Here is a 26,278-nt window from a genome sequence, read left to right on the forward strand (position 1 = left end):
GTTCGTGAGGATTTCAAAGAATCGGCCGATCTCATCAAAATTGTTTTCTCTCTCTCTCTCTCTCTCTCTTTCTCGGCCTATTACGAATTTTTCCTTTGGATGTTTGCCTTCGGTGTTCATCGTGTTCACCGCGCGGCGCCTCTTGATTTTCACAGATCAATTTTGGACGTAACGCTGCTCCCTTCTCAGAGTTATATTCCCGTGAAGAGCTTCGGGAAACAATTTTCAAAGTTGTAGAGTTTTACAACCACTCTTCTGTTTTACTATCCGGCACTTATTCCCTTGTTGAAAAACTTGCCAAGCTTATTACTCGCGGGCTCGTGCCTTCGCAGCACTTAGAAAATCCACGATACAGCGTCGCTCCTGCAGGGCATGCTTTACTCGTGTATTCCATTAACGTGACAACGACAGATTCTCTCTAATTGAACGATCTTCCTCCGGCGTACCTCCCGGAGATCCGGCTTAATCGCTTCGAGACAAAGAAACCGAGCAATTACCGAATAATTTTATTTGCCGCCACTGCGGGAATTCACTTTGCTCGTCTAATTCCGGCCCATCTGTTCCACCCCCGCCATTCTTACCGTTACGCCAGTCCAATTCCCATTTGCAACGGCCGCGTTCGCGCTTTGATATCATCCGGAAAATAGCTCGAAGGAGCAACATTGCAATTCCATGCACGCGTAGCCGGAAACGAGCGGAATTCCAGCGAATCGCTAGGAATCTCTCGCCTCCGCGATCGCCGCTCAACGGAAGAAGAGAGGCCTCGATAAACGCGCGATTCGAATTCAATTTGGATGATGCAGTCGGGAAATCTCGTTAAATGGAGACAATCCCATGAAGTGTATTTCGCTAATTGGACAGTCGGCCAAAATGTCGACCCGTTAATCCCTAAAACCAATTATAAACGCGTTATTGTACGCATCGCTGTTTCGATGAATTGTTTCGCAAACGCGTCCGGTGCTCGTTAACAATTTTTTATCTTTATTTGTTCTAAGGGTTCTTTACGAATAATCGCTGCAATCGATAACAGACATTGTATTCATCGATCGATATATCGTGTGCTAGCAAGAGTTAGATGATTCGAAATGTTTGACTTTACGATCTGCGTAACGTTTCTCGCGACAGTTTTCCTCCAGCCACTTGCACTGTTTCTAACGCGTCCATTTCCCATTATCATCCGCCGACACTGCCCGTTCTAATGGTAATAGCGGCGCTCGTTCCACTCTAGATAACACAAGGTGTGCAACGATGTACCTGTCCTCGGTTAAAGAACCACCTTGCGGAACATTCGCAGAATCGCCCTCTCTGTGGACGAGAATTTTATAACTGTTCGCGATTAAAAAGCCTCGATGATGGAAACGGCTAATACCACTCAGCATTATGATAAAATGATATTTACGGACAAGGAAATGCTTATTGTTGATAATTCAGAAGAAACGTATTTTCATTTCCAAAAACTATACTTGACGGTATTCGTATAAAATCTAGAGGATTTTATTAAGAACAGATAATTGTTCGGATCGCGAATCAATAGAACACGAGGAAAAATTCGTGTAACCCAGTAAATATTATAACCACTATTGTACTTTGAATATTTCACATATTTTATTAGCGTATTACGTGCGTTCTGTTCATTTTCGTGCCTTAAATTTCCTAAAAATCCACGAACATCCGCAGTCTAATTTCGGACCATTACGGTTACACGTAGTAAGTGTTTTACTCGCAGCTCTCGTTTACAATTTTATTCGCAGCTTTTCTAAATCATAGATTTTATCATTTTCATCACTGTCACTCTGAATCACACATTTAGCTCTTAAATTAAATTAAATTTAAACGATAGTCGACAAACTTCAGGTATCGATCAGAAAACGGTTAACACGTCTATTGGCATTTTATACAGATCAGTCTAGAGTGTCAAATCAGCGTAGATGCGTGACGATTTTGATACAGATAAATGTAGGAGATCAATTTTCAAGCGTATTGTCTTGCACGTCGTTCGTAAGTAGAATGTGACAGTCGAGGACAGACGTTCAGTGAATTCTAAAGGTCTTGCCAGCAGCGCGAGCTCGTTTCTTTCAGCACGCTCCGGGGAAAGCTAGCTCGTTACTCCATCGAAACGTTTCGGCCGGCTTGCTAAAAATATATCCTTTTAAGACTTGCGATGGAGGGCCTCTTGACTCCGGTGCACCAAGTATTTTCGTCTGTCCGCCGTAGACGAGCTTTTAATGGTTCGCTGGAGGCCTTCAAGGCATTCAGAACGAGCAAAATTTCATGGCTGCATAATGCTCCGACGTGTTTTATAGCTAAACAAAAACACTATTTCACAGGTGTGTAAATATTCCATTAGGTACAATATGTTGAAATCATTCGCGATCGATCGTTAAAATATGGCGCTATGTTAAATACCATGGCATATCGTCGACGTGCTGGAAGAACGATACGTTTTTCAGTTAATCGATTGTAAGATATTTGCAAAAATTAAAAAATTTACAAACTACCTACGAATCTATCTACTTATATTTATAAATTATTTAAAACACTAGTTCCTAAGATTGCGCTTAACAAAGTCATTAATTTTATCATGTTAATCCTTTTTTCAATAGTAAGCGATACACGTAAGCAATATTTTATGAAAGATCGGAAATTACGTAAATCGCGAAGAGAAAAGATTTTATCTTCAAATCGTCGTATTATTTTCTACTTCGAAAGATTCTGTTTCAAATCGATCTCTTAACTTATATTGCTCTTCTAGCAAACTAGCAATATTGCTGGCACATGACTATCCTGTAGAAACACAATACCTGGATTGAAGTTTTACTCGTAAAATTACGATCTCCTAACCGTATCATCGATAATATTTGATACGTATCTCGAGGCAAGAAACAACCGCATGATCTGCAACAACTCTCAACGTCGCGTTTCATGGGTTGTTCGGTATTTTCGACGCAGATTGTAAATCGATCTACAAGCAGGAGCAATCGTTTATCGCCGAGAGAAATATTTGCAACACAGGGAAAAGGGAAGATCCGACGATCCGTAGCACGAACGAACGTTCTACGAACAGCCTTCTAGCAGGCTGTTGCGCAGATTACGCATTCGCTCGTTGTACCGTTGGATGCGGAGATATATTTCGGTCGTTAAAAATGCACGGTTCCGTATATTACCCGTGGAACAACCAATCTTCGATATCGGCGATTTAAGCAACGTGGAACACTCGCAGGTGCAACGATAATGGCAGCCACGAGCTATTCCTCAAAACGCGGAAGAATTATTTGCGAGAATAACTTCGTACTCCCCTAGAGCTGGTCGGTGAAAAACGACTATCGATGAGCATGATGTCTACCGCAAGATAAAAATTGTAGCTTTCGACAAATCAAATTCTTGATGGAAAATTCATTGAAAACTAAACGAGAAATACAATCGGTCGTTACCAAACTATGAATATTTATATGTTTACGGTGAAATTTAGATGTAAATAATATTCAAGAATACGAGTGAAAAGTATGAATTCATTATTCGTGAGACGATATTACTTATCCTGTCTGGCCATCAAGTATCGTTCTACTCGGCTAATTTAATTCTGCTAAAACCACATTCTATTAAATTTCTAAAAACATTCTATTAAAAACACGAATTTCTGCCAACATTATTTAGCGAATATCCATTTAATTTTTACGCCATTTATTTCGTCTAACCGATTCATCACTGTTCTACTGTGAAAGTCACGAAAAGCTAATACCCGTCCTCAATTGTAGACTTTTTCTTGTCAGTCTTTTAAAACAACCAGCAGATACATGACGCAAACTGTACTAGCCACTCCAGGAAACGTGCTGGAAACACAGATAGGCAAGTTCCTTGGTAAAATTCGTCCGTGAGGTAAGCCTGTCCGACAAACAAGAACCGCAGGCAACGAGAAAAAGAAGAAAACGGCATAAAACGGAAGCGGGAATGGGGCCAGCCAGTGCGGGACAGCTGGTTCGCGGGCGTCCCCGTTCTGGATTTCAGTTTAGCCCGATAATCTCGTCTCGGCTGAAACCCCGGAAGGACTTTTTCCAGTATTACTCTTTCTCCTATCCGTGATAGCCTCCGAGACGCCTTTGTCCTCCTCTCTGTCCCTGAATCGGCCGAGCTTTTACAAAGCACCACGCGGCAAGACTTATCAAGCGCACCAACTTCCCTGGATCGCCGATTACGTCGCACAGGTATTACCGCAAGAAAAAGTGCGAAGAAAGAAAAAACGGTCTGAAGCAAAGGAAGAGCAGAAAGCCATCGTGCTACAGGGGTTACCATTTTAAGAATTTATGGAAACGGTACATGCGTACTCGCTTGTTTGCTTGCTTACGTCGTTGCGAGATTAGTAGAGTTTCTCATTGTTACATGAAGCGAATCTGCTTTCATTTAATATAGCGGATGTTGATGGGCTCTGTATTGAACATCGTCTCGCGTACGAGATTTGCAAGATTATTATGGAACGAACAGTTTAATTGTTGAAAGGTTATGTCGGGCGGTATACTCGTAGAATACAGAAGTGGTGGATTTCAGAATATCCTTTTGTTATGGTAATACGGCAGAAGTAGTCTTTGTTTCCATTAACAGGAGGCTGTATGAGTCTTGATTTAGCGTTGAAATTATTATGAAGGTAATGTTGGAAGAGATAGAAATACCGATGTATGTGATGTAAGACTCGATGAATCTTAATTTGATATTTAAGCTATAAAAAAAAAAGAAAAGAAAAAATGGCCAGAGCTTATATCGAGCCTCCAACGTAGATTGAACATTGACTCTTCAAGAACACGTAGTCTTTTGGCTCACCTAAAATATGCGATTCCATATAAGGGACACGTTGACTGCTGTCAATATTCCTGCCCCTATTTTATCTTTGCTCGTGTTCGACTTCTCCCTTGGCCCGATAAAAAAACGTATACGATAAATGGACCGACGTGTAAAAGCCCTAAATATTTTTCGATGGAAAGAACCCTGAAATTTCCTCATCCTCGTATAAACGAATATGTTCTCCAGACGTATATAAAACATAAAATGCCAAGTAAAGTCGATGAAATCATTTCTTGCACGCGTAGTTGATCGATACCTTTTTGGTCGATGCTTCCGACGTCGTACCGTTAGATTAAAATCTACTTTTTAAAAAGACGAACGAAGGAGGATGGGAATGTGTTGTGATCCGAAAGACAGAGGGTAAAACATGGAGTATCGTAAAAAAAGAAAAAAGAAAAGGGAGCTCATAAACCAGCAAGCCGGCTAGCGATCCTTTTCACAACCGACAGTTTATTAACCGCATTGTACGCGCGAATTCCGTGCCGAAAGAGAATGCTCGATTTATAGTGACGTCAATCATAAAGCTTTACGGTCGACGGCGAAAAAGTTTCGCGCTTTAATCGCGACTTCGCGGTCTTCGTTTGTTATTTGTGTAATTTATTCGACACGCAAGAGCTTGTTTCCATTATTATTATTTTCAAGGACGTAAAGTATAAATATTAAAAAGTACCGCCAGTAATGCTTTTTTAAATGCCCTGCTATAGGTGTATTTGAAATTCACAAAGGTTTTCCTAGAACACGTTATTCATTTTCTTTTCTTTATTCTGTGAAGAGGGTAAACGAATCGGTAACGACAGATTTCTAAAGCCGAACAATTTGACCAGCGGAAACATCGTGCGAAACTGAATAAGAAATATTCACGGATTTAAAAAAATTGCTTGCATTAGCTTTATTTGCGCGGAACGATTGTGTGTATCTTTTCGCCCAGTTCAATGTTGACGGCGATAAAAAATTTATACGAAAGCAGTGGTTGTCGATTTACTTATGCTCTCCATTATATACGTAGTAAATACGCAGATAACTATAAATAAATACCTGTATACGTATATAGTTATTCTTCCATATAGAGAGCAACAAAAGTTTTATCGAAAGCACCTACATGTTTTTATAATTAGAAAACCAAGAGATCTGAAACTCGTCAAGGTGATGATTTTACCAGTTCTACGTGATGTGAAAGACCAAAACAGTTTCCAGAATATTTTTATAAATCAAGTCACTCGAGAGACACGGTATAGTCAATTAACGATGGGCAAGGATAAACCGAGGGACCCAAAGTTATACACGGATCGTGAACGCGAACTATGTCCGGCGACGCTTCGTGTTTCTCACGGATATGAGTCAGCTCTGGAACCAAGAACTTATCAAGTCGTTCGGATCGTTTATCGAAACTTTCTGATTACGAAACTGTCATAGTTTCGTGATCGTTTCAATCCAAAATGACCTCGTTTCTTACTTGCGTGAACCTTAGAGAAGTTTGCTTATTAATATTTCGTAGCAAATAACTCGTGTCAATTCCTCGTCTATTTTATATACGTGTACGTAAGTACTTCCAACTTGTTAACTCTTAAACGCAGAGTGTTGCTATTTGACAGCATACTTATATTTCCCAACGTAGCAGACGTATTTCAATATCAATCGTAGCTATTATCGCTTCTTATATTTACGGTCTTATTAAACTAAAGTGCTTAAAAACTTGTGCTGTACGATCAGCAAGATAAGCAATCTATTATATTTCCACGATACGTAATTTGTTTATATATTTTATAACCGAATATCAAACTCTTCCCGAATGAAAAGAACGCGTCAAGCTGTTTTTCCACGATTTATTAATTAACTCGTTAATCTGTGGATGTTTTATTGCATTAGGTTGTCCGAAAAGTGACTTTCTTTTACAGACACGTCTTTTACAACGATGCATCTTTATACAAACATGAAACCTAATCTGTCGAACGTTGCGATCTTTATTTTGATTGAACAAAATGGACCATACGTAATTCGATAAAATAATATGAAACGGGAAATGTTGTGCGTCCATCGATTCCTTATAAAACGAAAGAAAGTTTTCGGGCGACTTAATATTTGAAGAAACCGTGCATCTAAAAATCAAAAAATATCGATGTAGGGCATTGTTTTTCCATTATATATAAATATTGAGATATTGTTTGAAAGTAATTACGGTTCTCAGACCTGCCACTGTACACGAGAATGAGAAGTCTTGCGAATCTAAATTCAAGCCATGACTTCCGGCACCATACGATATTTATAGAATTTAATCTGAACGTGAAAGACGGTATCTTGGAAGAGAGCAAGAACGCGTTACCGAACTCCGTAACGTTCCTTCCTCCGCTCTAAACTTAATTACCTCAGTTCACTGTGTACAGCCCTGGAACCCTTTGGAAGGGCGCGGAATCCGCAGGGAATACGTTGTCGGGTCGACCAGACTTAAATGGCTACCCCTCTTGCGCAAGCCAGTCGATTCCAGTGATAATATTTGGAAGAGTATCGTGCCCTTTTTCGTATACCACTCGTCAACTATTTCTTCAAATATTCTTTAAGACGATGGAACTAAATTTAGTTTCAGATCCAAGTAAAGACTTTTCTGCGTTTATTTTCTGGTTATATTATTACGAATCTGTTATTTATTTTTTATTTATTACACACGTACGAAGGTATTTGAATATTTACCATAGAAAACTTTTGTGTTAGAAGAACTTGTCTTATTTGGCGATATGATCGAACCTCGACGTAATATCGATGAAATTTTTTAATGTTTCACGCAAAGATACGCGATATATTTATAAAAGGTTTCTACGAGCGTTCGAATACTCTGCGATCAATCGTACGCTTTCTAACGTAAACTACATCGAATAAAGCAAAATTTGTTGGAGCTTTCCAACGGATACAAGGCGGCCAGATGCCGCAACACTTAACGTGGAACGGCTCAACATCAATTACGCGTCACGATCACAGTGTTTTACTCTCCGTCGATATAATCGATACCTAACTCTCATTTACCCTCATCCAGTGTCGAAAGACTCTCCCAACTCTATCAAACATTTTCAACAATCTGCCTAAACTGAAATCGAGACCAAACATTCCGCCGCGTTCCCGGTCGAGCGATCCCGATCGGAATTCCACCCTCGTGATTCTAAAACGAAATCAAAACAGCTCGTCTAACCCCGATGAAGTACGGCAACCCGCGAACGCGATAACAAAGCCCGGTTGAACGATCTGTGCCGTGAAAAGCCAGGAAAAAAAAAACGCGTGCACGCTAATCGGTTTTTCCTCTCGCGAGTGGCGCGAAAAAAGCGAGAAGGCGCTCGCGCGATAAGACTTGTAGAGCTAAACGACAGCGGTCTCGAGCATCTAAACCGACGATAGTAGGGGTTGTTCGAAATGGAATAGGGAGGATAGGGTGTCAGGGGTGAACGAAATGGACGAGGGACGGCGTGGGACGCAGAGGGGTTGCTGGTAGTGTGTATTGATCGAGCTAGAGGAGCACCCCCCGACTCCGCTGTACTTCGTACGAACGCCCACGTACGCGGTGTTTCGCTCGTGTACGATTCTTTCTTCTTATATCGTTCGTTTTCATTTCACCCTGGCAGCCGTCGTTCGTCACCCTTCTCTCTCTCACACACACACACACAGACACACACACGCACACACGCAACTCCCTGTACCCAGTGCTTCTTTCCTACCTGCGAGTGTCACGCCGAACGCCTAACAGATTACGCGGCCTCGCATCCGATTAATGGTCCGCCGTGTAAGTAATTCTATTTGGCGTCTCTTGCTCGAGAAAATTGATGGCCTGTTCCCCTCGCTCGTGCAACGACTCAGATTGCCCAGATCCGTGAATTTTGAATCGGCTTGTGATTGATTGAGAATGGTAATTAAACCGCTCGTTGCTCGTGGCGGGGAATCGCGAAATTGATGAAGCGCTAGAACAGTTCTTTTGGAAGTTCGAAATACGTCACTCGCGTCGTCGGAGTACCATTGTTTCGCGGTTGCGTGGATCATCGGTGATGAAATCTTTGTTCGATACTGGTATTTCTAAACAGGCTGGCAGTTCGAAATCGTTTCGTTTTTTGTGGAACTTAAGTACGTATTTTTAACAAATGGGGAAATATAGGAAGTCTTCTACTTGGGAATAGTTTTTAGTCGAAAATCTATCGCGATATTAATTTCGAATTGGTAACGGAGTTCGCAGAAGAGATTCGATAGTATAGTTGGGAAACTGATCCGATGCTTTTAGCCTACGATATATGTTTCTTCGTGAGAGAAAAGAATCGTAATTAGACTGCGGATGGTCGTTTAGTTGTAGAAAACTTAATTCGTATGTCCAATATACGCGTAATATACAAAAATAGACGAAATATGAGAAGCGCTCGTTAGAATATTCACAGGGTGAAAGAGATATTTATATGTGTCTAGAAAAATATGAATTTGCACAAAGTTTCGCAGTCTAGTTATAATTCATTCGCAACTTACGTTCTGGAAATTTCAATTTTACGAGATCGCTAAACTGCTAACAACGATAGAAATTCATTTCTAAAGCGAAGTGCGTGCAAGTAGAACGCGTATACTACCAGATGCAGTTAAATCAGTCGCATTCATCCCTTCGTACGTGACTTGTCGCTACATCCCTCCCATTAATTGTAAATATACCGGCAGTGACACGCGTGATAATCTAACACTTGAGATAAAAATTGCACGAAAGCAACGCAACATTGGACGTGTTAATCGTAATTCGAAATCTTTCCACCCTTCAGCGAATAAAATTACAAGGTCGACCTGTAACTGATCGCAACCTCGGTCACGATCGTTCTAAACCAATGGTTTTTCCACCAGAGACCGCAAATTCTTTACGATCTTGCTATTTAAATAATAGACAAATACCTGGTCTCGCCAAGTCCATTACGCCGAGTGTCTGTTAACTGCGATTCAAACGGTCCGCAGGGAACAGAAAATCCAGCGATTACCAGTCGAGTCACGATTACGCGAAAGAACTAGAATCCGATTCCGTCGATCGGCTTTTCAGCCGAGAGCCTCGCGCCAAACGGACTGTCTAATTTCCACCGATATCCGGACATCGGTGTTCCGGCCAGAAATTGCAAAGTTGCGTATACCGTAATCATGGTCGCGGCGGATAGAGAACTTGCCGGTGTAATTTACGGTTCAGCCAGGTGCGTCAGAAGTTGCTCACCTTACGACCTAATTGGGTTTAATTACAACTCACTGAAAGTTACGGCAACACCGTGTGTCCATATATAGGGTGGGTTTACAATTACGAGCCGCCGACAGCTGATTTCAGTTACCGTGATCGGCCATATTACGTAGTCGTCTATGATTTCTCGTCGTTGCCGTCTGTGCCGGCTCTGGTTCTTGCTCCTAAGGTCGTGAAGCTAACCACCAGCCACGGTTTATATTAAGATTTCCTACGCTCTCTCCTATTTCTATCTTCGCTCGAGTTTAGATCTCTTGGATAACGACACGATTCTACGTTAGGTTAGCAGTCTGTTCGCTGGTTTCTCTGATCGTTCATGTGTCTGAAGGTAATCACGAGCAGAGCAAACAGAACGGCTAATCGATCATGAAACCGGTTGCCAAACGTGATTCGATTCACGCTTTGATTGGAAGGGTACCATTAGGGGATCGAGTCTCGACTATGGCGCCAAAGGTAACTTGAATGAGATGGAAATCTCGCGATACAGGTCGACCAGGAATTTAGTAATGTAATTGGATTAATACTCGATAATACCCGCGCTTCTCTGTGGTGATATTATTTTACGTAGAGTAGACGTAATTCAAAAGATATATAATTAGGGTTATTAGAGTAGATTTAGAAGAGATGGGGATTTGCTCGAGGTCGTTTGCTTTCAATATCGTTATTTTGATATGAGGACGGTATATCTAAGAAATCTTCGATTTTAAGATTTTACTTGGATAGGAATGTCATAATTATTCAATTACGTTAGGGTATTTATCAAGAGATGTCACAATTTGCCCCTTTTTGTAATCGTAAAGAATATGAATATATAACATTTTATTAGAGATCCTGAAAATCAAAGTAATATTAACTAAATTGTAAAAGGGGGAAAGTGAGAAATTAATAATTATGCGTTTCAAAATTTCTGTGTCAAATCTTTTTTCTTATTTTTTAATTTTTTTCAATCGTGTCACTCTTCTAGCAAGAGATCTAATTTGTAAACTAATAACGAAATTTTATGTACTCTGCCTTCACTGTTGTATGAGAATAGCGCTTATCGACGTATTTATTCTTACGAAAAAAGGCACGAAGTAACTTTCGTCGCTACACACGCTAGTAGACGCCGTTTCGATTAAAGAAGTATTAAATTCATCATTCGTAATATCAACTTTGGCTGTTTCGACTTTGGTACTTGCGAAACAGCCCAGCCCAGAAATTACAGTGAAAATACTACGAGAATTCCCTTGTACGAAGAAAAGAAACTAAATATTGACGCTGGTACGTTGTACAATATTCTCGGTGGCCCTTGGACCGTAAGCTACGAGCCTCTGTGACTTACATTCCGCCAGGCACGTCTCGAGAGAACGTAATAAGAGACCCGGGAAACGGAATCTAAACGCGCGAAACACTGCTTGCTCGGAAGTCGCGAACGACTTGCGGCGCAACATTGTTCTACGTAGTAAGAGATGCAAATGAGCGGTTCTCTCTTTTTCTTGTAGCATGAAGGCAGTATCGAAGCTATTCCACACTAGCGATTTTCAGTTAGTTATTTTATCGCACAGTAATTACGCTGTAAAATATTGTTTTTCGCTTCATATCGCTCCTAGTGGTTTTACTCGAACGATTTTATTAATTTCACGAATGATCGGTGGCACGTCAAGATTACATTATCGTCGATCTAACATTGGTCCGAAGAACGTATCAGTGAAAATAAGGAAAAAGAATAAAATTTTGGGTGCATGGATAATCAACGTTCTCTTAAAATCTATTTTTACGCTTCGCTTTCTGATTTAATTACATATAAAAAAAGAATGTTCTCTATATTTTTATCTGACGCGGCATACGTTTGTCAAATTATTATCAAACACCAGGTATAATTTAATTGAACGGAGAATACGTTTGCGAATATTTATCTCTTCCGAAAGATAAATACCAATTATCGCTATCGCCTGAATTTCACATCGTGCGCGTATTAACACTGTGCTGACCAGTGGCGCTACGGAATCGTCACGTTAATGACCACTGACGCTATTGGCCTCGTGCGAGTGTCAACTATTAGCGTATAATGGCCATAGCTAAATTTTGTACAGTTCCCTTATACATTTAGAGGAATGTCTCTAACTAGTCGTCATAGTATTAAACGCGGATTCGACTCGTGGAAACGGCACATAGCGACGAAATAATGCTCATCGTCGTGTGTGTTTCGCTCGTGCATATACGTAAATGTACAAATATTCCTAATCGTACGCCCACGTCAATTAGCAGCGACCAAATAATGCTCATTGTCGTGTGTGCTTCACTCGCGCGTATCTATAAATGTATAAAATATGCTTAAGCACACATCGATTTCTATGTACACGTAATGTACCTGCTTGCGTGGAATCGTGGAACGCGTGAATCGTGAAAACGTTAGTTCGTCGGGAAATGGATCGGTTGTCGAAACGTAGTCTAAAACATTCGACCGTAAAGTCAAAGCGAAGGAGCGTAGGTTCGTTAGCAAATGGCGCGAGAATCGCTCGTTTCGCGTTAGCCAGCTGCGATCGGTACACAAACGGACAATTGGCCGCCGCGAAAGTTGTCGCATCGACGACGATCGATAGAGAATTCCCGCAAAGGTATTCGGCTTAATCGATCGCCATCCGCGCTCCGACCGCATTTATGTACATTGCCTTCCTCCCCGTAACTTCTGGCGAATTTCCAAGCTTCTGGCCGTACCTTTGCTAACCCACATACTTGCTTAAAACGGTGTTATTAAGCTGCGGACAGTCGTTCGCGCGAAACCTCGCGCCTTCCTTCTCCATTCCAAGTACAGATAGTTCTTGGTCCTCTCTGTTTTCCCAACAATGCACTCTCTTCGTTCTCTACTTTCCATCTCTCTGTTTCTTGTCTCCTTCTACTTTAAGCGTTCGAAGCTATATGCACTGTACAGTCTACATAAAAGACGTCTTTCTATGCGAAAGTTCTAAACGAAAACACGTGATTGCGATCGCACTTGAACAAGGAAAGGGGTTTGTTTCGCATGGCGCATGATTCAAAGGGAAACTAACGATCGCAGTGTGTTAATGCGTTTTTGTACGAGAACGGAGACATTACTTTTCAAGGGGAATCATAAGTGGAAACTACAGGCAGGAAACGTAACGAGTATAATTTTTACTGATTTTCTGATTTGAATGTTATTTAGTCGTTAAAGGAGTGTGCGTTAAATACGATATAGTTGAAAAGAAGGACAACCTGTCTGATTGCGTTTACAACGGATAAAAAATCCATGAAATTTTGCGAAAAAGCGAACGACGTACCAAATATTGTAACTGTAATGATTTTTATTTGAAAGTTTCATGAGAACCCTACGATCAGATTTAATAAACAGACGATTTTGGTAATTCGTATCTGATTAATTGACAAGATGGAATTTAATGTTGCTCTCGTACGAAGACTAGCTTCTCATTTGATTTTGTAATTGGATACGTGTCTTTGTCACCCTCTGGAGCATTCGAAAAGTAGTAAGAACGTTAATTATATGCAGCCTGGTATTAATCAGATTAAACTGATATTAGAATTCTCTTTTGTGATATTATTCTCTTTTTCGACAATTTCGTACTAAAATACCTCTTTTTACTTGCCAATTGTAATTTTTTCTGTGGCGTCAAAAAATACGAAATACCCGACTCGTCGTATCTTTTCCCTGTGGCTTTCAATTTTAATTACATTCCTGGAACGCGTCGAGATACCCTCTATAAATAATGTACGTACATTGTGCAAATATCAACTACAGCAGCATGAAACGCGCCGCGTTCTCTGGTTTTGTTTCGATATTTCGAACCGGTCAAAGGGGTGTGTTTAGAGAGCTAATTAACGACATATACAAAAAATTACAACATGTTCGTTGGAAACTGTAATTAACGGTTACCAGTTGCGTCTACCGAAATCTCTGTCGCGTTTATTAAAGCTCGATAGCCAGTCACAGGAATATATGACGCGAAGGTGTACAATTGAGAAAATTTAATATCGGACCGACGAAGACCCTGACAAGTCCCCGTCAACTTAAAATATGGTCCAAGTCGAGGGAGCAGAGGGATAAGTGTCATTCATGGTCGGGTCATCCGGTCCGGATAAAGGATCGAGTTTCTGACTGTCAAAAGGGATCGGGATTCCCTCGAATAATCTATCCGTCCTTTTGCCTTCGCATCTTGATACACGATGAATTAATAACCTATTGGCTTCTGATAAGAACTGTTATTGCTGTCGAAGAATCCTATCATCAGCGAGATATCGTCCGAGAGCTTTACTTCGGAAGACAAATATTTTTCCATCGGACGATTCGTTACAGTGAAACTTGTCCAAGTAATGGATTATGAATGTGAAAGATCGGTAGATTGGCCCTCGGTTTTGGTCACCTTAGCAAGAAAATGTGCATCAACGTCGAGACATTTCAAAGATCCGGAGACTCCGCTTTTCTTACCATAGTGATGGATAACCGTGATCTATATGAGAAGGCAGGAACACGGTATTGAAGATCGCGCTTGCTACTGCTGCAAGATATTACAGAACCTTCGGAGGGTGTCATAGCTGCAAGAAGAAAATGCATCGGTGGGATGATGGGAAAGAAATCGTTTAAAAAGAAAGTTCCAGCTAGCTGTACTTATGAGCTTACGAACGCGATAAATCATTCGAAAGGTAGACGTCAAAGTCTATTCGTGGCTTAACGAAACGTATTTCTCTCGTAAAGGAATCTATTTCGAGATGTGTCCTGTGGAAAATAGATATTAGTAATTATTCGACGATAAGGTGTCGTTGTAACGTTCCACGAATATCTTACAATGGAAATAATAAATGATTTCCAGAATAGATGCCGTCAAAGTCTGTTCGTAGATTCGGTTAACTAAAAGTAAAAAATGGATATTGCAAAAATCATTGAGAACGCGAACATTAACGAATCGTGAAAAGACTAGAAATGATTAAGAAATATTGGGACAGCTGCTTGTTGTATCTCGAACGTCAATATCGACGATATTTAGGACACTTAGACAGGCACGTACACGGTATATCAAAACCCTACTCCTTATGCTTTATATTTGCTAGAAAATTCAAATCCCAGTGGCGGTCGGAAATTAAAAGTTGACCGGTTCGAGATCGAAGGAGACGACGAAGACTAGGCCAAACGACGCTCCGGAGAGACGAACGACGTTAGTCAGCAAACCGCTCGGCTAATCCCCTAATTACTTCGACATGGTTAGCGACCCTGTACTAACCACGTCGGTGCCTGGCTCCGTTCCCCAATCGTTAATTAAAATGGCACTTCCTTGCAGCCGCGGTAATTTCCAGCCAGTACGGCGCGCACAAATCACGACGCGACGGTTAATCGAGCTCGTCTTTAAGCCGTTGTACTCGCTCATTGGAAAATTTATAACCGTTGATACTATTTTCGCCGGTAGCTCGGCTCGTAGTCGAGTTTTTGACTTTGAAGCTCCCAGAATAAATAGACGGAACAGTTACCTCTGAATTGTAACGACGCCTGTAGGCGTATTTAATTATTCGATCGAGTAGGTGGCGATCGTTTCGTTTGATATGTCGCGTGGGCGAATGTGATTTTGTGAAAGAAGGAAAAAAGTAGTGAAAAATATGTTTGAACTTTATGGCTAGATTTCTTGAAAAATTGCGAAATTTTGAAATGCAGGAAAGAATTCGAATGGAGTTTTTGTAGGAGAAAATAAGGGTAGACGAGATTGTAGTACAGTTTTCAGGAAACGACGTCAATTTCCAATAAATTCTCGTAACGAAAATTCTATTATTCCCTTTTGAAATTCCAATGAAAATTGAATTTTTGTATTACCAACGTGGTAAACTACGTTCGCTGAAACTGACGTCATTCGTGATATTTTCACCACGGGAAAATAAAAAAACATCTGTAACGCGTATTTATAAAACGAGAAGTAGGTTCTGAACAAAATCTATTTGCAACGCGTATCAACGCTCGATTCGACTGGTCAAAAATATCGGCGGGAAAATTCGCTTGTATAAATACCACACGGCCGGCAAATGCTACTAAATCGAAGTTTAATTATGCAAAGTACTGTCAGTGGACAGTTATCCATTCTCGTCATAACGAACCCAGGTTCATGACTTTGTAATAATCGCATCGATATGATAATGCGACCATCGCGTACAATGTATGCATCAACCAGAAACCAAATACGCTCGATTTCATACAATTTCGGTCGCCGAATGGCATCAAAAAACTTCCCTGCAAGAAACCTACTCTTGTTTATCATGAAACGCGATAGAACCGTATTTACTCCGTACACTCGACCTATTTCAACGCGATTCTATCGTCGATAAAAAATAGAACGACAGAGAAAATGGTAGCGAAAATGATAGAGAAAACGAAACATGGTCCAACGACGATCGATCCCTTAAGTAATGCGCACGACGACGTGCTGATTCAGGTACCGCAGCGAGGGTGTTGCGGAGTCTGCTCTGGTCGACGACACCCTCAACGGAAATCCTCGATCTTCGTCGTCGTCTTCCTCGATTCTGCCTCCCGTTCAGTCAGCATCCGCGGACACGGTCGACGCTGCGAATCTATCGGATTCGAGAAAGTACGTACGATAGAGCCACTCGTCGTACCCAGAAACCTTATTAAATCGCTGCACTATTTCTTAATCGAACAAAGTTGTTGCTTCACAGTCTTCTGTTTGTTGGATGTTCATATACGTATACATATTATATTATTGTTGTTATTGTTGTTGTTGTTACTATACTATTTGCTGGCTGCCCCGCTGCTACACACGATTTCGTTTATTATTATATTCTTAAACAAATAACCGCTAGCGTCGTGTCTGGATACTTGTTCCAGTATATTTATATTATATATATATATATATGTATGTATGTATGTATGTATATATATATAATTCAATGGCTGACCCGATGCGATTTTCACCTGTAATCGCGAGCTTTTGTAGGCGGCAATGCTCCTCGCTGCTCCGTAGGAAACTCGAGCCCGAGTTGTTGTTGCTTATCCTTGTACCAACCTTCCCCTCCATCCAACACCCTGTATACTTTGCAGTATTGTGAAGTTTGTTGGCTGTGGACGCGTTCAGCATTGCATGCTAGGTACACCGCGCAGGTTCGAAACGTGGGACGCGTGATCAATCGAGTATTCGAGGTAACTCCTCTTCGTATCTCTCGGTCGACTACGCCACCCATTTTTTCAAACATTAAGTTTGACAAAAAGGATGTAAGCATTTAGACGTAAGATACATGAGAAATTGTGATCAAAGTTTGGCTTGTGGTGAACGACAAGAAAAAAAGAACAGGAAGGAAAGAAGGAGATATTCTTTCCGATTAGTCAAACACGCAAGGAAACGCGCTCGATGGAAGATCGCACTTTTCCCCAAGGAAAAAACGCGTCAGTTCCGTTGAAAACGTGGAATACAGTAAAAATTCTGCCCGCCAGACATACCAGACTCTTCACGGTGCTCGCATTAGAAAGTAAAACCAAGTTTTCCCCGGGTACGCGTCGATCTTTCGACCGCGCCTTTATCCACTAGAAAGTGGGCGTCTGAATGCCGCATCAGTACCTACGACCTGAAGAATGGATTTTATTCCACTGAGCGGCAGTGTTCCGCACAGCGGAATAAAATCAACTCCTATTCAATATAGATTCACGTCTACGAACGTTTCACTGTCGCTGCACCGCTTTTACCATGTTTTTAATGTAGCACTCTCTTCGTCCATCCGTACCGTTTATGCATCTCGTAGATCGTGCGTTTATCACCATTGTGAAAGTAGCGGATCGTCGCGAAACACCAAGAAAAGAAATTCCAACGTGAACGAAGTGTCCGTGAAGATCGATCGATTTAGTTCATCGCCGGTTTCTCGTTTCACTCGGTGCTCGTGGTAATTTCTATTCTCACCTGGTACGTTAATCACAAGTTGCGCGCTATTCCCAGTAAGTAGGTCCGATGACGCGTGCAATCATCGACGCGATCGCGATTCGTCACTGTCGAATGCTAATCGCGCGATCGATGAAACTCTACCAGCCACTGTCCATTGGTCAATTACGTGATCCGTAATGCGATTGATCGTAATGCGAACGACGATAAGTAAAATGTTAACGAGAACCATCCATCTGTACGTGGCGCGCGAAGCTTCCTCCGCTTAACGTCGAATTATAAATCTGAGAAATCGTTGTCTGCTTGCGAACGATCAGTACATGTACGCGTACGCGATAATGTAACCTTGGCGAGAACGACGTCAAAGTAGAACGTTGAAATTAGCATCGTTGCTTCGAGGCTGCGGTCTTTTTGCTTTCGTAAAGTCTACTATATCTATCAGAGTAAATTCTCGTGGTAAAGTGAGTGGTTAGAATCGCACAGAGAATATCGTAGGGTATGCTCGTACAATGTGATAATCTTGAGCCGTGGGATATTACAGTTATTGCGAGAAGGCGGATAACGAAACGACAGAAATGGGAGGCGTTCCACACGTGGAGGGTGGATTGAACAGCGAGCTGTACGCGGTTCCTGTGAAGCGGAGGCAACCCAAGGATCAAAAGAACAATACCACTGTGCAGAACAATACCCAGGAGAAGCCGGCGGAGGTGGATACCACCGATTCCGAGGATAAAGATGAGAATCTGCCACCCGGATGGCAGAAACACGAGGGTGAGTATCGGATCTGAGCTACGAATATGTAGCGAATGAATACATTACCGATAGATGGCTTGTTGTAAACTTCTCTACATCGAGACGAACGAAAAACGCGAAACGTCTATTCGGATCGATTCGACGAACGATTCAATTTTCTTCCAGACGAGAATGGACCGTATTATTGGCACGTTAAAAGTGGAAATATACAGAGAGAGCCTCCAGAGGCGCCGCCACATTCCAAGAGGGAGTCGCGCAGAAGTCTTATCAAAGACAACGACAGCGTGAGTAGAGATTTAAAAAGTACTTTTAATAAATAGAAATTTGGAAAGAATACTTTTATGATTTGATGTTATCGATAACAGATAAATAATTTTCACACTCTGAGCGGCATGGTGAACACCGTCACCCGCAGTAACACGAGCTCAGCCCTGGATCAGGAATTAGAAAACAAGAGAAAAGTGGAGCTAGCTCTCAAGTAAGATATCATCGATACTTGTTTGTCAGTTTTTCTTCGATATAATGGTTCGCTTCATAAAAACACACACACTCTCTCTCACTCTCTTTCTCTGTCTGTTCACCTTTCAGACGAAGGAGCTATCCCGCACGTGCGGACTCCGAGGGCAGGGACAAACCTATCAGATTCGCCGTACGCTCTCTTGGATGGACAGAAATCGCCGAAGAGGACCTGACGCCTGAAAGAAGCAGCAAGGCTGTCAACAAGTGTATCGTAGACTTGTCGCTGGGTAGAAACGATCTCCTCGATGTGGTTGGGCGATGGGGTGATGTTAGTGTCAATTGCGAATTTGATTTTTTATGTTGCAACGAAAATAACGTAGCTACTAAAATATTTTGATTTTAAATGTTACCAGGGCAAAGATCTGTTTATGGATCTGGACGAAGGAGCGCTGAAACTGATAGACCCAGAGAATCTTACCGTTCTCAACACACAGCCAATTCACACGGTTAGGGTGTGGGGTGTTGGCAGAGATCACTGCCGGTAAGTAAATCTCGATGGATACCCGAAGAAGTTTTAACCATCTTTATAATGCATTTATGATTCACGTTTCATGGCTGTTCCATCTGACTGATCCTCGCACAGTGAAAGGTAAGACGCATTCCAAACGATGACATTTAAATTCTTTCACAATCTGTTAACCTGTCGACGCGTCATTTATCTTTCAGAGACTTTGCTTACGTGGCAAGAGACAGATCGACCCGGAAGCACATGTGCCATGTGTTCCGTTGCGATATCCCGGCGCGCACGATCGCGAACACGCTGCGCGATATTTGCAAGAAGATCATGATCGAGCGGTCGCAACACCAAAATCTCGCGAAACCAGTCGACATCAATGGACGAACAAGTTTGGCCACAAGACCGACTAATCTACCCACAGAGCATAGACGCTTCCATAGAAACGGACAAGCACTAGTCAGTAAGTAATTTCCAAAGTTTGAGGATTTTGTTTCAGGCGAGAACTAGATGAAACATTGACCTGTTTTCAGCACAATCGTTTCCAACACCGATGGAGGAGCCAAAGAAAGTGTTGCGAGCACAATATCTCGGATCCATGCAGGTTTCTCAAGCAACTGGAATGGAGGTTCTGAATGACGCGATAGATCACATTGTAACTAACACACCGATCAACCAGTGGCGAAACGTGAACGTAGCAGTTGCACCCAGTATGATTTCCATCCTTACACCGAACGTAAGTGGATCGATGAGTAATAATACTTTTAAGGAGGGCAGACAGAAATAGTGGTACATATTTCAGGAAGAGAAACTCATCACCGAGTGCAGAGTACGTTATTTGTCGTTCCTCGGCATCGGTCGCAACGTGAAACAGTGCGCCTTTATAATGCACACCGCGCAAGATCTTTTCATCGCACACGTCTTCAATTGCGAGCCTAGCAGCGGAGCCCTATGCAAAACTATCGAAGCTGCTTGCAAGGTGATTAATTTGTTAAAACGATTCCGTGTATTTTTCTAGACTCATTCGATTTACATTCTGTGCTCAATTATACAGCTGAGGTACCAGAAATGCTTAGACGCACATCCGCAAGGCTTTAGAAACGCTAGTAGCCTGAATACTCCAAGTGGAAAGGGTCTTGGCGCTACCTTGAAATCTCTGGTCGGTTCTTTGACTGGGCGTAGAAACAAGCAGGGTGAGTCCTGAGACGAGGCTCTCTCGCTGCAGGTAAATGATCGTTCGTAGCTGCTACAATATTATCTAAAACGAGAGAAGAAACAAAACGACCAAGTATGTTTTTTCGCGATCGATGAACGATACGATCGCCAATCATAGAACACTATGTTGTAGTTGATACCTTCGCTCGTTCCTTCGCAGGAACTGTGGCCGCTGCCTGCTGAGCGAGAAGTGATCAGACACAGACATCTGCAGTCACCCCTGACCTTGAAGTACTTTAGCGGATCGCCACCGAGCGCATCCCTCAGGTCGCTCCTTTCGCCCTCTCTGGACAACAGGCGTATTCAACTGGCCCGTTGGGAGAGCAATCCTTAAGAGGAATGTAGCTGCAGGTTAAGACGATTCTCGACGAGGAAGAACGAAAGAAGAAAGAAAGGAAGAAAGAATAAAGCAGAAGATCGTATTCTTACGTTAACGACTGAATTGTGAATTCTGCAAAGTGCTATACTAATTACCACAGCTATAGTGGACTACGCTTACGTGTGTCGATATAATGTTATGTATGTTACACGCAGTGTCTGACAAAAAGAAAAAAATAAGAAAAGATAAAAAATATATCGTCGGAGAAATAAGACGTGAACCTCGTGGATTGGCGCCACGAAACTCGAGGTAGGATTCTTCTCAAGGTCGAAATGTCCATCGAGTGAACGCTTGCATGTTTCACTTGGAATGACCTTCGAAGAAACGGAAACAGCGTTATCACCGTTTAGGATCCTTCGATCGTGATGCGAAAGCACGTTCAAGGAGTGATGGTATCCTGCAAGGTTTGCGACAGGATAGAGAAAATATCTGTATATATACGGGATGGTAATTTATCGCGCTAAATTTAGTAAATTCGCTGGATTTAAAGGAAGTCCAGAGGAAGAGTGAAAGGGGAACGATGCGTGAGTGACGGAATGACTGAAGTAGCGTCCTAGCGTATCCACGAGGCATTCGAAGATTAAACGAAAAGACAAACAAGCTATAGAGAGCTTAAATGTATAACATACATGTGTATTCTCGGGTGTACAGAAGAAACGAGACGAGGATGACCAGACCACACGAAATAAAACACGTAATACACGTATTATATAGAAGAGACACGCATAGAGATACTCACGCGATGGAATACACGAGTACACATATGCATAACATATGCATGCGCAAAAACACAGACGCGCGTACAGATACACGGACACTTAACACGTGCAGGTAATAGGAAGTTTATTTTTTATGGCGAATTATAGAAAATAATTTTTTTGCACCTTTTTCAAACGAAGGTAATACGACAAATGCTATAGCGCGACCCGTCCTTTAAATCCACGGCAAAGAAAGAGACCGAGTCGAACTTACCAAGCTACGTACCGATCTTGACACTCGCAATAATATATTATCGTACGCACAATCGTTGTGCAATAACGCTAACGCCTACACAAAAACGATTAACAACTCTATTCTGTTGAAACGGTGTAACGAATCGTTATCGTCAATCGTTGTTATCGTTGTCGTCGTCGTCGTAACGCGCCTCGCTGAACAAAACTAATTATCGCTGAATACCATCATGCGCCCATGTGTTGCAATGGCGTCGAAAATTTTAACGATAATGAAGTTCCGTATAAAGGAGGAATAGAAGCAGAAGAAGAGAAACGAAAGAACATCAACACCCAAGAAATTGTCCAGGGAGCTTATTCACCGCCACGACGTTCTGCGGAACAGCTCGAGCATCGACGCTTTAACTCTTGCACGTGTGTGTCACGCGATCACAGAGAGGAATAAATTATATTGCGTACACGTATATTATCCGCAAACTCATTATTCGCACGTGCACAGCGTCGACTGCACCCTTTCACACGCGACGAACGTTCAAAGACACCGTACACTTGCAACCAACAGAGCGAGGATAGCATTCGCTCTGTTCGGTGTCGGTCAACGGAAATCGTGGCACGTTTTAATGAACGTTGCATCAACGCGCATCGTATTCCGCGAATCATTGCAGCTCGCGTGTTTACGCGTACGTGACCACACAAATGCACGACATCGGCGATTCGAAAGTAAACTCGGAGCTTACCAAATTGTACTCCTTACTAGCTAAACGATCGTCGTTTGAAGTGCTCGCGATGCCTAATGTCAATCAGTAGTTTAGAAAAAAAAACCGTGAATAATTAATCCGTACGTGTATCATCGTGCGCCGTTTTCTCTTCGGTTCTCGTTTTCTATCGATAGCTTTAGGCATTTTTCCATACGCGCCGAATTTTTGCAGCAAATCGCAGCGAATTGTACAGAGAACGAAGAAGAAGGTCTACTTCGCCCGATCCTTGATTATTTTCGTACGATAACCTCGCGATTAGACACGTGACGATGTCGCGAACCGACGTCTCATCCACGTTGTTCCGGTTGTAATCGAACACGACTATGCCGATTGACAACAATGTGTCTATCGACTAAATAAATTTTCTTCGCTCGTTCAGTCGCGCTTCTCACGTTTGACCGAAAGAAAAACGTTCCTAGCAATCGCGGCAATACTCTGGTTTGGTTCTCCGCGTGATAAAAGATCTCGCGACGGACAGGCGGAAAAGCGGCGTCATGCAACGATCCAAAAAAACAAGAACGAACCAGAGAAACAAGATGAAACGGGACAAGGAGCGGCAAAATTCACCGGTCGTTTACGTAACAACGCATGTACTGTCAGCAAGAAAGCTACCGTGGCCAGCAGTAGGTCAACGTTAATGTCCCGGAACGAATCGTCCGAAGGGAAAACTGCTTCCTCACGAGAGAACTAAAAATCTCTCTGATTCTCAAGGAAGAAAGCCGGTTTATTTTCTTGCTTGCAGCACATCCTCGTCGTCCTTCGATGACGGTCACACGTCGTGGTAGCCATCGTCATTGCAAAAGATACAAAGTTGTGCGGGACCCAGAACGAAGAGAGATATTTCTACATATGTAGCGTTTAAATAAGAAGGGTGGCTGGCCAGAATAGGAAAGAAAGTTGAGTGGAGCGAGCGTGAATGTGTTAAATGGTAAGAAAGAGGAAAGCGTGCATGGTGTAGGCTGCTTGATGAGGGATTCTCATGTGACAATTATACGTAGATGAGGATGTAACGATTAGAGACAGAATCGCGAAGATGGTTTTCATCCTTTGTACATAAAAATACATGTGACGAGGATCACCTGCCTTTTACTATAAAGAAGATGAGAAATAAGAAGAGAAATGATGAGGAACGTAGCGATATTATGAAAGAAAGATGAATAATGCCGCGTGTGCGAAACGCCTCGTCTCATGGCTGAATGTTATATACAGTATCTCGGAAGAGAAGGTCCTCGAAGGTCTACCAGCATTGCATCGCGGACCTTTTTGGAAATTCCCTTTCGATCTATCCGCAGCTTCGAATTTTCTTTCGCCTGTATCTATCTTGCGTTCCTTCCGTTATCTGGTCACTCTCAATCTCTACGCGGGTAGGTTTGAGAACCGTGTCACGAACAATAACTAAAAGAAAGCCGCGCGACGAGGCCTCCCGTGCGACCCACGCTCCGGAAACTCGATCATCCACGTTTTATAGGAAAGAACCAGCGATGTTTCTTCTGCTATTGATATATCGTTGATACGATTTCTTGCTTTGATATACGAATATATATATAAATATATATATATACAAATATATATACATATATATGGTTGTTGAATTTACATTATCATAATGTTAGATCGGGCGGACGATCAAGAGTGGCACGAGATAGCCTCGTGAGCGCGACGAGTGCGCAGATAATGTGGTATGGATGTAAATATAATTATTATACATTTGTGTAGAAATGTAAGAGACTAAAGAGGAGAAGAGGAAAGGTCGAGGAGAAGTTCAGAAGTTAAGGACACCATCGTTGCATCTATCGTCCGAGAGATCACTTACGTCAAGTGAAATGAAAAATTGAAACCGACATATTATTCAGGCGTACACTTAACGATACATACATGCATACACGGACATGCAACACACAGGCACACACATTACACACGAAAGAGAGAACACACATTACACACGTTCACAAAGTACGCGTAGCTTAACTGTCTCCTTAATATAGGTGTTGACACGCTGTCGAGAAAGGTAGGAGGATATCGTGAAAAGAGCGAATACTGAAGATACCAACCACGGGTTGAAAGAGGCGGAAAAAAAAAAGAAAGAGGTGGAGGAGGGTAAAGGAGAAGGGAAGCCACTTGTAACTGACATAGAATAGTGCAAACCTAACTATATTTACTGTGACATGTAATATCCTTAATGAAAAAAAAAAAATGCGATCTACTTGATAGGAGAGTTGTTCTGCACAAACACGATGCTTCATTGATAATTATAGTGTCTCTCTCTCTCTCTCTCTTTCTCTATCTTCAAAAAGTACGTACCTCTCTATACCTTATGGCAATTTAATGTATCCAACACGATATTTTCGATCGACAATTCGTTTCGGCAAATAGAGGGCGAACGCTTTTCTTCGCGTTCGTCCTCATTACGGACGACTCTCGTCATCGTTTACTCGATTCGAGCTCATCATTGAAACGAATCACGCGAAGATACGCATCATCGAACGATCATTGTTAATTCTAATTGTAGTCACGGTCACTATCGTCGCGTTAATATGGAGTACAAGTATAGGGAATTCACCGTCATCGTCATGTCGTCGTAGTTAGTGGGAAGTATTCTAAAACGGAAGAAGAGGAAATATCGTTACCACCGACTAGTAAAAATCATGCAGAGGAAAACACATGGATAAGAGAAGAACGGGAAGGAATTTTTATATGTACGTATAAAAATATGTATGTATATTCCCGCGTGACGATCGGCTTTGAAACGTCGAGCGATCGATTAAACGTGTAACGTAGACGATGAAGAACGATCGACTTCTTTCGTCAACATTACGAAAAATCCCACGCGATGCGACGCGATCGTCGTTATCCGAGTGGAAGCCAACGAGATTCTATTTGGAACATTTAGACAAACCAATTTCCGTTCTTTCGTTTATCCCTGGAATAGAATCTTGCTGCGCGCGTGTATCTTGAGACGAGAACAAGTTCTAAAAGCAACGAGGAGAGGAAAAAATAAAAATGAGAACACCGAGCGACGCGTTTCGTAATATTCGACGAGTCCACGTGTCGTTTTTACAGCGTACGAAAGGACAAAACACTTTGTATGCACCCGCCCCCCTCCCCCATTGTTCATGCCCATTTATATTGCGTAGATGGACCGATCGATAATTATAAACGGACGTGAGAATACTATTATATATATACATATATATACATATTATATATATAAATATATATATATATAAAAGCGACAGAATGAAACTACTGTAACTACACCTGCCTCTTGTGAATAAATGCCTATTTGTTTCTTTTCAATCTCGTTGTTATTCTCATG

General features: G+C 41.9%; 1 protein-coding gene across 1 annotated transcript in view; it reads left to right on the plus strand.

Annotated features, from left to right (window-relative positions):
- Positions 1–26,259, plus strand: part of LOC117157576 (protein Fe65 homolog) — a 113,929-nt gene extending 87,670 nt beyond the window's left edge. Inside the window, exons 4-15 of the mRNA XM_033335710.2 lie at positions 16,483–16,635; positions 18,476–18,705; positions 18,853–18,971; positions 19,053–19,165; positions 19,276–19,474; positions 19,560–19,687; positions 19,790–19,795; positions 19,873–20,123; positions 20,194–20,396; positions 20,463–20,639; positions 20,715–20,853; positions 21,036–26,259. Coding sequence (XP_033191601.1) covers positions 16,483–16,635; positions 18,476–18,705; positions 18,853–18,971; positions 19,053–19,165; positions 19,276–19,474; positions 19,560–19,687; positions 19,790–19,795; positions 19,873–20,123; positions 20,194–20,396; positions 20,463–20,639; positions 20,715–20,853; positions 21,036–21,058 — 1,741 coding nt within the window. The 3' untranslated portion in view covers positions 21,059–26,259. The remainder of the gene's footprint in view (positions 1–16,482; positions 16,636–18,475; positions 18,706–18,852; positions 18,972–19,052; positions 19,166–19,275; positions 19,475–19,559; positions 19,688–19,789; positions 19,796–19,872; positions 20,124–20,193; positions 20,397–20,462; positions 20,640–20,714; positions 20,854–21,035) is intronic.
- Positions 26,260–26,278: the final 19 nt, after the last annotated feature.

Source organism: Bombus vancouverensis, chromosome 6 (assembly GCF_051014615.1).
Source record: "Bombus vancouverensis nearcticus chromosome 6, iyBomVanc1_principal, whole genome shotgun sequence".
Taxonomy (NCBI): Eukaryota; Metazoa; Arthropoda; class Insecta; order Hymenoptera; family Apidae; genus Bombus; species Bombus vancouverensis.